The 13,563-nt window shown below is 40.2% G+C and overlaps 2 protein-coding genes across 2 annotated transcripts in view; both read right to left on the reverse strand.

Annotated features, from left to right (window-relative positions):
• The window catches only part of LOC114655979 (F-box only protein 6-like), a 1,212,211-nt gene that overhangs the window by 778,031 nt on the left and 420,617 nt on the right, over positions 1-13,563 (reverse strand). The window lies entirely within an intron of this gene.
• ajap1 (adherens junctions associated protein 1) overlaps positions 1-13,563 on the reverse strand; it is a 275,515-nt gene that overhangs the window by 44,744 nt on the left and 217,208 nt on the right. Inside the window, exons 3-4 of the mRNA XM_028807328.2 lie at positions 3,500-3,587; positions 2,667-2,909 (exon numbers count right to left, since the gene is read on the reverse strand). Coding sequence (XP_028663161.1) covers positions 2,667-2,909; positions 3,500-3,587 — 331 coding nt within the window. The remainder of the gene's footprint in view (positions 1-2,666; positions 2,910-3,499; positions 3,588-13,563) is intronic.

Below are 13,563 nucleotides of genomic sequence, written 5' to 3' on the forward strand. Positions count from 1 at the left end.
TGGTACCGATTTACTTGCACAAATCCGAGAGAGTGGCTGTGGGCTGAGGGGAGGGAGCAGAGCCCTCCTCACTCACGCACCATCCTCCTTTCGAGTTGGTCTACCTTTCACCATGTGTTGGAGCATACCTTGCCTCCACTTAGCTAGCGATACCAGTTTGTTCAACAGACATTATCATCTACAGATTGAGTATTGTTTGACGTTTTTGAGACAGAGATCAGAGCTATGTGTGTTTTAGAGGGTAGCTGCTGATTGCTAGAGATATCATGGCCACGTGCATTTCTCACCACGTGGGGGACACTCACCTGTCAGAGCTGAACACGATCAGATACAGTGCCAACATTTGACGTTGGAGCATACCTACCTTCCGCTTGGCCAGAATTACATTTTTTAATTGTTTTTGAAAGTTTGTCCTGTTTCACTACTACGTGGGTGGAGCCACAGGGGACATATATATTATTAATATATTAAAATCTCTTCCTTTGAAAGATCTTAGGGTACAATGGGGAAAGGATCTTTCACTTAACATTTACAAGGAGTAGAAGGCAGCCATGCATAGAATACACTCCAGCTCCAGATGTGCAAAGCATTCAATGATTCAACGTAAAATCTCTTTTATCAAGCACATTGATCTTGTTTAAAGGTGTCCAAAATGTATCCAGGGCAAGATTCAACGTGTGAATGTTGCAATCACACTCCAGCCTCACTGGGCCCCAATGTTTTGGGTGTACACCAAATTAACATCATTCTGGACAAAAATGTTAGAATGCCAATCAGACAACCTTAGTGTCACAATCACTCCTAACCCATTGTCAGTATCTTGCTGAAATGCATGAATCTCAGCCCACCAGTTATAAGTCAGTGAGTAACTGATATTCTAATACTATTTGAAATAGGAAAAAATTAAATTCTCGCTTAGAGGATCTGTTCAAAACCTTTTTTTTAAATATGGCAAGATCTAATTAATCAAATCTTAGATGGCATTTATATCGGGGGAAAGGGTCTGTCTTTTTTGTTTTTAAAGATTTGCTCATGCTGTTGGCACTTCTGTCTTTCTTTCTGGCAGAGGTTGAGTTCTGGTTTGTTAAGTTGACTTGAGTATATGGAATGTTGTTTTTTTCAAATAAAATCAATAAAATAAAAAAGGAACGCTCTGTGGTATTCACATCCCTTTTGTGTTCATTTCAGAATCTCTGCCCTCATATTTGGGGTTAAATTGAATGCTATTGTTAGACAAATCTGTATGCAAAAGTGAATCCAAATTAATTCCAGGCATAGTTAATTTGGATATTTCCTAGGTACCATATGTGAAAAGCACTACTCTCACACACCTACATTATAAAATAATCCACACAGTTTCCTAGGCCTATTATACTTTATGTGTCCTTTGGTTACTTATCATTTTTTAGTGTGATGGGGACTGAGAATTACAGTTTTTTTTTTGATTTTCATAGAAAGTAATGACAAAAAGAGAAGGGACAAGCACAGGAAATCTTTTTACAAGTTACCACTGCTTAAGTGCTGCTTTATATTGACTTGTCTATATAAGTAGTAATAAAAATTACATAAGTATCATGCATTAGAAACTTAAATCACCTAAGGCTGACAGCTATGGATGACTAAAATATGGCTGAAAATTTCTTACAGTGTTCAATGGATCAAATTAAGACAAAATAACTTTTTCTGTAGGTTTTTTTAAATATAAGTATCTATGTATATATTTAATTAAAAGACAAATAGCATCAACCAAGTAAGAAGGCCTGAGATAAAGCAAAATTCAAATCTCTCAGCAAACACAGAAAAAAGCCAACAATCATGTTAGACATGACATATGAATGTAGACATTCAATGAGATGACCCTGAGTTAATAAGATACTATAAATGTAATAATAGTTTTTTCTATAATCCTGATTTCATTTGTTTTTTGACTAAGTATTATAGAAGTTCATGCAAACCTGTTGATGGGATCATTAAAAAGGACAACAAAATCTTTAAAAAAACAATCAACAATAACACACATAACAGAGTGTTCTTGCTGCAATTAAGGAGCACTGTTCAGTAGTAGTTTATGATACAGAATGAATATCATTCAAAACATTAATAAACTTATAATTTATTGTTAGAATTCTAATAAAATAGTACCGTAAAATTATCCTTTTAGGGAAATGGCTAATACAAAATTAGGCATTAGATATCAAATCAGTTGCTCATTACAGGGTCTGATCTTCCACTGACCTGAATTATGCAATTGTATGTGTGACAATTCAAAGTCTGGGACTTAATCACACCAGGTGGAATGGCCCTAAAATCAAACATTTCAAAAGGTACACCAAAACACATATTTATGTGATTTATGAATACTGACAGTAAATTGCAATCAAAATATTAAATGGCAATGAGGTAACAGAGTAATGAAGATTACTGTATTTTTATGTAATGAGATATGGTAGGAAATATTTTATATAGATGGATATATACATTCCTTCTACCTGTGTTTAACACAGCAAAAGGAATATGGGAGCTGGAAGGATTAATGTTCACAGTGAAAATTTCACAAAAGTAAGCGCATATAAGCATTATATTTATGAATTCAAACACTCTTTCAGACTCTGTGGCAAAACTATTGGTATTTATTTAGCTTTACTCAAAAGTGAAAACCTACTCACCTATTTCCATTAAATGCAGTTTTGTACATGGGCGTCTGTTGTAGCATTTCATCTGTGTATACAGGAACTGGTGTCCGAACACACTCGTGTGAGCACTGCAAACTCTCATTGTAGGCTGTGAATATGTCCATGTTGCTGGGAACACGTGCCGGTGTAAAGTCAGTCAGGTTTTGGCAGCTCTCTTCTTGTTGGTTAATCTTGCGTTGATGACCATTGTGCCTCCCATTTGCTGTTTGTGCACAGCTGAAACAGTCACAAAAAGACATTTTAATGTGGTTTGCTTTTTTTATTTGCACAGTTCCAAATGTTTCACTTTAGTTTATGAAATTAAATTGTCAAAAAATGTAGCTGTTTTCCTTATTGCAATCTGGCAATTGCAATTGATTAACTCTCCATTCTGGTTTTATGGTCATATTAAATTTTTAATATTAATTTCAGAAAAATGAGAAAAACTGTCGAAATAAATGGCTATAAACCATGTTTTCTAAAGGTACTTTACCTTTTAGTATGAATGCTCTTTAATGATCAGTGGAAAAACAAAGTTAATTCTTTAAACTAAGTTCATTTAATACCCTCAATGCAGTCCACTTTTAGACAGGTAATACAATCATAACACTGTGCATGCTCAAGAAGAAAATACAAGATCATTTCTGCTTTACTCCTCTCAGTGAGATTAATTTATATTAGAAGAAGGAGATGTCTGTTGTTTTATGAAATACATTGTTTTGCAAATAACTGTCCCTACATTTTCCAAGTCCATATTTTATACATATTTGTTCTACAACATAGGAAAAAATGATGCTAGATAAAACAAATAAGAGATGTCTGCCTACCAGTTCTTGAGCACAAGTGTAGTTATCAAGGCAGCGATGACCATGATAAGAGAAACTGTGATAGTTATTATCTGGTGTACTGCCAAACCTGAAAATAACCAAAAAGATCAGTAAATGAGACAAAGAAAAATAAAAAACACCTAAAGAGGTTACAGTTTTTTAGAAGTCAATAAGAGTAGAATGAAAGGTGTTGATCAGTTACAGTATTCCAACTTCAAATAATTAAAATGCATGTTATGACTATCCAAGTAAATTGCAAGGCACCAAATTTCACTATATTACACAATGAATATTTTTTAGAGCTAATGCAAAAAAAAAATATTTATGATACAACTTCTAAGAAACAAGATACAGAAATCAAGCAACAGTTGAAATAAAGAAACATAATTGTAGGAAAGACAACACAACACTAAAGCAAAGAAGTTAAATTTGACTCAGACATTTCAAGAAAAACTGTTATTGCCATAACAATAGTAAACAATATTGAGAACATGGGAGAAGAAGAAGGAAGGTATGATCACATTGATACAAAAACCAAAATAGTTTTACAAATCACAACTAGTCCTTAAAGACAACATTCCACTAACTGTGGTTTCATCTGTTGTTACTTTTTCATACAAACCTTGTAATGGAGATGGTCTTGCAGCTATTTTAATAATGCCATCCATCCATTGTCTCCCGCTTATCCGAGGTCGGGTCGCGGGGGCAGCAGCTTGAGCAGAGATGCCCAGACTTCCCTCTCCCCGGCCACTTCTTCTAGCTCTTCCGGGAGAATCCCAAGGCGTTCCCAGGCCAGTCGAGAGACATAGTCCCTCCAACGTGTCCTGGGTCTTCCCTGGGGCCTCCTCCCGGTTGGACGTGCCCGGAACACCTCACCAGGGAGGCGTCCAGGAGGCATCCTGATCAGATGCCCAAGCCACCTCATCTGACTCCTCTCGATGCGGAGGAGCAGCGGCTCTACTCTGAGCCCCTCCCGGATGACTGAGCTTCTCACCATATCTTTAAGGGAGAGCCCAGACACCCTGCGGAGGAAACTCATTTCAGCCGCTTGTATTCGCGATCTCGTTCTTTCGGTCACTACCCATAGCTCATGACCATAGGTGAGGGTAGGAACATAGATTGACTGGTAAATTGAGAGCTTCGCCTTGCGGCTCAGCTCCTTTTTCACCACGACAGACCGATGCAGCGCCCGCATTACTGCGGATGCCGCACCGATCCGCCTGTCGATCTCACGCTCCATTCTTCCCTCACTCGTGAACAAGATCCCGAGATACTTGAACTCCTCCACTTGAGGCAGGATCTCGCTACCAACCCTGAGAGGGCACTCCACCCTTTTCCGGCTGAGGACCATGGTCTCGGATTTGGAGGTGCTGATTCTCATCCCAGCCGCTTCACACTCAGCTGCGAACCGATCCAGAGAGAGCTGAAGATCACGGCCTGATGAAGCAAACAGGACAACATCATCTGCAAAAAGCAGTGACCCAATCCTGAGCCCACCAAACCGGACCCCCTCAACGCCCTGGCTGCGCCTAGAAATTCTGTCCATAAAAGTTATGAACAGAATCGGTGACAAAGGGCAGCCCTGGCGGAGTCCAACTCTCACTGGAAACGGGTTCGACTTACTGCCGGCAATGCGGACCAAGCTCTGGCACCGATCGTACAGGGACCGAACAGCCCTTATCAGGGGGGCCGGTACCCCATACTCTCGGAGTACCCCCCACAGGATTCCCCGAGGGACACGGTCAAATGCCTTTTCCAAGTCCACAAAACACATGTAGACTGTTTGGGCAAACTCCCATGCACCCTCCAGGATCCTGCTAAGGGTATAGAGCTGGTCCACTGTTCCGCGACCAGGACGAAAACCACACTGTTCCTCCTGAATCCGAGGCTCGACTATCCGACGGACCCTCCTCTCCAGGACCCCTGAATAGACTTTTCCAGGGAGGCTGAGGAGTGTGATCCCTCTGTAGTTGGAACACACCCTCCGATCCCCCTTCTTAAAGAGGGGGATCACCACCCCGGTCTGCCAATCCAGAGGCACTGTCCCTGATGTCCATGCGATGTTGCAGAGGCGTGTCAACCAAGACAGTCCTACAACATCCAGAGCCTTGAGGAACTCCGGGCGTATCTCATCCACCCCCGGGGCCCTGCCACCAAGGAGTTTTTTGACCACCTCGGTGACCTCAGTCCCAGAGATGGGGGAGCCCACCTCTGAGTCCCCAGGCTCTGCTTCCTCATTGGAAGGCATGTTAATGGGATTGAGGAGGTCTTCGAAGTACTCCCCCCACCGACCCACAACGTCCCGAGTCGAGGTCAGCAGCGCACCATCCCCACCATATACAGTGTTGACACTGCACTGCTTCCCCTTCCTGAGACGCCGGATGGTGGACCAGAATCTCCTCGAAGCCGTCCGAAAGTCGTTCTCCATGGCCTCCCCAAACTCCTCCCACGCCCGAGTTTTTGCCTCAGCAACCACCAAAGCCGCATTCCGCTTGGCCTGCCGGTACCTATCAGCTGCCTCCAGGGTCCCACAGGACAAAAGGGTCCTGTAGGACTCCTTCTTCAGCTTGACGGCATCCTTCACCACCGGTGTCCACCAACGGGTTCGGGGATTGCCGCCACGACAGGCACCGACCACCTTACGGCCACAGCTCCGGTCAGCCGCCTCAACAATAGAGGCACGGAACATGGCCCATTCGGACTCAATGTCCCCCACCTCCCTCGGGACATGGTCGAAGTTCTGCCGAAGGTGGGAGTTGAAGCTACTTCTGACAGGGGGCTCTGCCAGACGTTCCCAGCAGACCCTCACAACACGTTTGGGCCTACCACGCCTGACCGGCATCCTCCCCCACCATCGAAGCCAACTCACCACCAGGTGGTGATCAGTTGACAGCTCCGCCCCTCTCTTCACCCGAGTGTCCAAGACATGTGGCCGCAAGTCCGACGACACGACCACAAAGTCGATCATCGAACTGAGGCCTAGGGTGTCCTGGTGCCAAGTGCACATATGAACACCCCTATGCTTGAACATGGTGTTCGTTATGGACAATCCGTGACGAGCACAGAAGTCCAATAACAAAACACCGCTCGGGTTCAGATCGGGGGGGCCATTCCTCCCAATCACGCCCTTCCAGGTCTCACTGTCATTGCCCACGTGAGCATTGAAGTCTCCCAGCAGAACGAGGGAGTCCCCAGAAGGTATGCCCTCTAGCACCCCCTCCAGGGACTCCAAAAAGGGTGGGTACTCCGAACTGCTGTTCGGTGCATACGCACAAACAACAGTTAGGACCCGTCCCCCCACCTGAAGGCGAAGGGAGGCTACCCTCTCGTCCACCGGGGTAAACCCCAATGTACAGGCTCCAAGTCGGGGGGCAATAAGTATACCCACACCCGCTCGGCGCCTCTCACCGGGGGCAACTCCAGAGTGGTACAGAGTCCAGCCCCTCTCAAGGAGATTGGTTCCAGAGTCCAAGCTGTGCGTCGAGGTGAGTCCGACTATATCTAGCCGGAACCTCTCAACTTCGCGCACTAGCTCAGGCTCCTTCCCCTTCAGAGAGGTGACATTCCACGTCCCAAGAGCCAGCTTCTGTAGCCGAAGATCGGACCGCCAAGGTCCCCGCCTTCGGCCACCACCCAACTCACACTGCACCCGACCTCCTTGGCCCCTCCCATAGGTGGTGAGCCCATGGGAAGTATTTTAATAATGCCTATTCTAAAATGCTATGTTACTTTTTATTTGAGGCACAAATGTTAGAAATATGTTTTATGATTAAAATGTCAATCTTTTCAATCTTTTCCTTCAGGTTCATTACTAATTCTTTCAAAAATGTTTTAATAGATGTTTTTAATCTCTCAACCACTGTTACTTGGACCTAGTTTGATTTTATAGAGTTATTCCAAATTGTGAAATTTCTAAAACATAATAATCACAGACAAGTTATCACATTATATTAACATTTAAGAGTTAACTCCTGTTAATCTATTTATGTTATTTAATTACTTTTGATCTAACCTAACTTTTTCCCTTGAGTAAGTACGTATGAGGCAGCATAATTTTACATCTTAGCAGTATTAGTCCTGCTAAAGTCAGGGTGGTAATGTGGCTAAAACTTAGGTTTTGGGGACCAAAAGATTTGGTGTTAATCCCCAGCTCTGGCTCACCATATGACCTTGTGCAAGTTCATTTGTCTATTTTTGCTTGTGCCAAAAATGGTGTTCTACAAAATAAAGACTTGTTTTCTGTCTAGAGTTACTGATAATCTGACAGCTTCAAAGTTCAACTATAGAAACAATATGGTTAAGTTAAAAATATCTTAAGTAAAATTATACAAAAGTGGATTGCTGACTTTGAGCAGCCTAACTCCAATTTATGTTACTCAGCTCTGTTGTCCACTACCAAAATGTTTGTTAGATGGATCGGCTGTAAAGTTGATTTTTTTATGTCAGTTTATGGATCTCTATTACTTTGATTAAAGTAGCTATGTTCCAAGGATAAGTACGTTTGTATATGTCTATTAATAGTTTTCAGTTGTAAATGTTTGTGAATGCTTAGGTATGTCTTTAGTGAACAGTGTGATTGATGAATAAAGTGAATTGAACTGAACAGAGTTGTAAAACATACATTAGATTTAGTTGATTCTCTTACAGCATAGATAATTACAGCAAAAGGATGTTCATAGTGATCTAGTAATAAAAGATCCATCCATCCATCTTCCAACCCGCTGAATCCGAACACAGAGTCACGGGGATCTGCTGGAGCCAATCCCAGCCAACACAGGGCGCAAGGCAGGGAACCAATCCCGGGCAGGGCGCCAACCCACCGCAGGACACACACACACACACCAAGCACACACTAGGGCCAAATTAGAATTGCCAATCGACATAACCTGCATGTCTTTGGACTGTGGGAGGAAACCCACACAGACACGGGGAGAACATGCAAACTCCATGCAGGAGGGACCCGAACCTGGGTCTCCTAACTGCGAGGCAGCAGCGCTACCACTGCGCCACCGTGCCGCCCGTAATAAAAGATAGTATCTTAAAATAGAAAGTGCACCGTTAAGCATACATGAACAAACCTGTATCTTTAGCTGTCTCCATAGAATGACATTATTAAGGAGTATGAAAATAAGTTTTAATTGCTTTATGTGACTACTGTATCAAACTAAAAGCTGATTTTTTTCCACCCATTTAGTGTCCAGTAAAAGAGCATGGAGAGCTGTCGCATATCTGATCAGCTATGGCTAAGTTAGGTATAATGTGTGAGGTAGCAGCACCAAATTTGAAGCCACTGTGCATTTTTAAAAATAAAGATAAACAGTCACCCATTTATTCAGAAAGAATCTTACTATATTAAGCTAATCAACAAGAAATAACATTTATTCATTCATTTTAAGAATAAGGGGGATGTGCAGAGCTCTAATAACGACAGGGGGTAAAATTAATGAGACACAGCATGTAATTATGGGAAAGAGTAGTGGAAGCTAGGTTAAGAAGGCAGGTGATGATTAGTGAGCAGCAGTTTCATGCCATGAAAGAGCACCACAGATGTGATGTTTGCTTTGAGGGTGTTGATGGAGAAGTATAGAGAAGGCCAAAAAGAGTTGCATTGCACCTTTGTGGACCTGGAGAAAGCATATGACAGGGTGCCTTGAGAAGAGTTGCGGCTCTGTATGAGGAAGTCAGGAATGGCAGAAAAGTATATAAACGTTGTACAGGATACATACGAGAGAAGTATGGCAGTCTGCTGTAGGAGTGACAGATGCATTCAATGTGGAGGTGGGATTACATCAGGGGTTGGCTCTGAGACCTTTCTTATTTGCAATGGTGATGGACAGCTTGACAGATGAGATTAGACAGGAGTCCCCGTGGACTAAATGTTTGCTGATGACATTGTAATCAGTAGCAAGAGTAGGGAGCAGGTTGAGGAGACCCTGGAGAGGTGGAGATATGCTCTAGAATGACGGTCAGTAGAAACAAGACAGAATACATGTGTGTGAATGAGAGGGAGGTCAGAGGAATTGTGAGGATGCAGGGAGTAAAGTTGGCGAACGTGAATGAGTTTAAATACTTGTGATCAATAGTTCAGAGTAACAGGGATTGTGGAAGAGAGGTGAAAAAGAGAGTGCAGGCAGGGTGGAAGGAAGAGTGTCAGGAGTAATTTGTGACAGATGGGTATCAGCAAAAGTGAAACTGAAGGTCTACAGGACGGTAGTGAGACCAGCTATGTTATATGGTTTGGAGATGGTGGCACTGACCAGAAAGCAGGAGACAGAGCTGGAGGTGGCAGAGTTAAAGATACTAAGATTTGCACTGGGTGTGATGAGGATGGATGGGATTAGGAACGAGTACATTAGGGTCAGCTCAGGTTGGACAGTTTGGAGACAAAGTCAGGGAGGCGAGATTGAATTGGTGTGGACATGTGCAGAGGAGAGAAGCTGGGTATATTGGGAAAAGAATGCTAATGATAGAGCTGCCAGGCAACAGGAAAGGAGGAAGGCCTAAAATAAGGTGATGGGTGTAACAGAGCAAGATGCAGAGGACAGAAAGATATGGCAAAAGATGATCCGCTGTGGCAACCCCTAATGGAAGCAGCTGAAAGAAGAAGAATAAGTAATAGGGTGTGTCTGGCACAATTTCTTCTTACATCAGTAGTAATGGTTTTATGAATTACTTCAGTTTGGACTACTCAGGTTTGGAAACTCGGTTTGGAGTCTCACCAATCTTAAGCTCATGCTTAATATTATTAATACCTGTTTGTTAGGTATACATTGCCATTTATCCTTTGACACTTGATCTTTTTTACTGCAGAAACCAAATTTCATAATTTGCGCAACAAGATAAAACCACAGTACGTATGTACTAATGTTTTTATCTGAAGAACTCAAAAGCAATTCATTGGTTCAGCAGCCATATCGAGTGTTACCTTAATGCTATTGAAATTATTAAAGTGGCTTTTAAATCTACAAAATGTGTCTAGGCCATCAGCATTTAATCTCTTCTTTGTGTCCTTAGGGACACTTCTACATTTAAAGGAAAAAATTCATGTGATGAAAAAGGAACTCAAAGTAGGTTGTACAAGTATTTTCATCACAGTTTGAAAATAAGCTTTGGACTAACTACAAGATGGCAGTTGCCTTAACAGATTTTGACTTCATTCATTGCCGGTAAAATGTTTGGTGAGGTAAATAACACTGATATTTCATATTTTGATCATGGGCTTCTCAGAGATTAATTACCTTTAATTTTCCATCAAAGTATTTTTCTTCATGTCCTCCCCATTTCAAGCATATTAAGAATTGAATATGCTTTGTTTCTATGTCAATATCCTTTACTTTGTAAGTTACTTTACTTTGTAAATTTGGATTAAGGCATCTACTAAATGAATACATAAAAAATAGTAAGGAAAAAATTTTTGATGGTTTGCATCTGATATTTTCTCATGAGCAGTCATCCAATTCTGAATTTTGCAATACAGCAGAAAAATTAAACTGAAATTAAATGATTCATCCAGTGGCATTCAGTATTTTCATACTCAGCATCACCCAACACTAAATACATGCACATAAATCAGAAACACTGGTTTTTTGCTTACTGCATATTACTAACTTTATGAGCTTTAAAACCTTTTTAAAAAGTCTGTACATATACTGTATATTTTTGTTCAGTCTTTTTTACTGTTTTATTAAATATTGTTTTTGTAGTAGTATCAGTAGCAGCAGCAGTACTGTCATGTATAATAATAGAGTGAGATTCTTACTTGCATGTCTAATGAACACACAAACAACATTGACATTCTCCAGTGCCATTGATAAACAAGAATTTATTAAAATACACTATGAAATAGTGGCATTTACCAAAATCAGAATTGTGCCAAGGTCTCACAAACGCTAGAAACATTAATTTATGTAAGTTAGACATGAAAGGCACTGTAAAACAGATAGATATGCAAAATATATAATTTTGGACTTAGCTAAGTTATACTAAAAGTTCAGTTGTAAAAAGTTTGACTCATGAAAATATAATGTTACCCATTTTGCAAAGTATACAGCAGCATAGCACTCATGTGATGTGCTCCATCTCTCTCTCTCTCTCTCTCCTGACTTTCTATGTACAATAATTTCTGTATTTACAGTATGTTACTTTAGGTTCTATTATAACAATATATTTATAAAGTGATATACATATCCAGAAATGGTCAATGTAAAGTTACCAATCAGCTTAAAACCATATGTTTGGACTGGTAGGAGAAAACTGGAATTTGTACAGGAAGCCCATGTGAAGAGGTGGAAAGCATCTAAGCAGGGAATTCAACATTGAATCAAAAAGTTATTGAAAAACATAAAAAATGATTATTTATTAGGAGTGAGTCTAGGCTTCAAAATGTACCAGAACTATAAATGCTTATGTACAACTTCAAGGACATCCATAGTTCTTGTGTAGTGCTACAGGCAAAAATTCATTCATTATAAACCAAATTGATATTTTTTACCATTTATTCAAGTATTCAATTATTCAATCAGTAAATTTATCAGACATTTACAGAACATCTATCACTGAGCAATCAATCCATGCCAGAAAACCATTACAAAATGCTTTTTAACTTGTGTGCTTTGTAATGTCACAATGCATTCTGCAATGTCTTTAACTATATGCTGTATATTTACCCACACAGGTTTTAGAAAGCCATTTATTGCACTCAGAGTAGTTGAGCAGACGGCTGGAATAAAAACAGCTGGCTATGCACTGGCAGTTTAACGTGGCAATAATTTGCTGAATATATAATTTACATTAATTCTCTGCAGGGAGAGAAGAGACGTGTCACAGTAGACCAATTTACAAGCTCATCAAACAGTCTCAGATCTTAGGATAGTAAAAGAATTATACTTTGTTGCCTAAGAATGATAAATTATAGAGGAAAGTGACCATAGTGAAACAGAACAGGAGGAGGTGAAATCTAAACTGATGGTAAAGGTTTTTCTAAACAAAACATTAAAAGTATTTCAAACCAAGGGGACCGCTTCTTCAACTTCAAAAATAATGTTATTTTTAATGACTGCTAGTTTTATTTAAATAATTGTTTTCTCACAAAGTGATGCCAACCACTTTTTAATTTTAAATGTTTCAAGCAGAAATTAACAGAATATCTTCCATTAACATTTATAAATCAATACTTTTGGTTTTCCCAACTAATACAACACAACATACCCATATGCATTATCAATGGTTCTCATATTTAGGAGATTAATCCAATGAAAGTGAGGTCACCAAATACCCCAGCTCCAGAGATGATAGATGTCATGTTCCACCCATTTTTGTCTTTGTTAGGCATTTCTTAGAATTTGTATAACATACATTTTAGATTTTAGTTTTTTTTAGAATAGAGAAATATTAAACTGACAAAAAAATGACAATAAAATGAGTTATCTGAGGAGTTCACATCTCTAAGCCTTCTAGGTGTATCTAGTTCTTACTTCACTTTAGGACCCTGCATTTTAAAAAATATGGCTTACTTTTTTTTCCCATCTGTTTTTCTGGTAAATTTGTTTAGCTTTCAGCATAGACGTTGGCCTAATGAATCTTTTCCATGTTGTATGTATATACTGGTTTAGAGTGTGGTGGTGTTCATTTGATATTATTCATGTTTAAAGCTTTTTTTATCTACATTTTATTATACCATGTGCTCCCCTTTTTTCTGTGCATTCTTTTCAATCAGTATCACTCAGCTCAGGGTTCTCAGACTCCAGTCCTGGAGGGCCACAGTGGCGGCAGGTTTTCATTCTAACCCTTTTCTTAATTAGTGACCTGATTTTGCTACTAATTAACTTATTTTGAATTCATTTTAATTGACCTGTTTTTTAAGATTTCTTTCCTTGAATTTATTCTTTGTTCCTCTGAATTGCTTCATTTCTTTCCTTAAATGGCACTCAAACAGAAATGAAATGAGAAGTGAGTGAGCCAACAGAAGACCAACTAAGTCAGGGTATCAAACTCCAACCAATTTCACTCCAACCAGTTCCTTAATTAGGCTCTGATTCTTGTTGTTAATTAAACCTGTTCTTTAA

Source organism: Erpetoichthys calabaricus, chromosome 8 (assembly GCF_900747795.2).
Source record: "Erpetoichthys calabaricus chromosome 8, fErpCal1.3, whole genome shotgun sequence".
Lineage (NCBI taxonomy): Eukaryota > Metazoa > Chordata > Cladistia > Polypteriformes > Polypteridae > Erpetoichthys > Erpetoichthys calabaricus.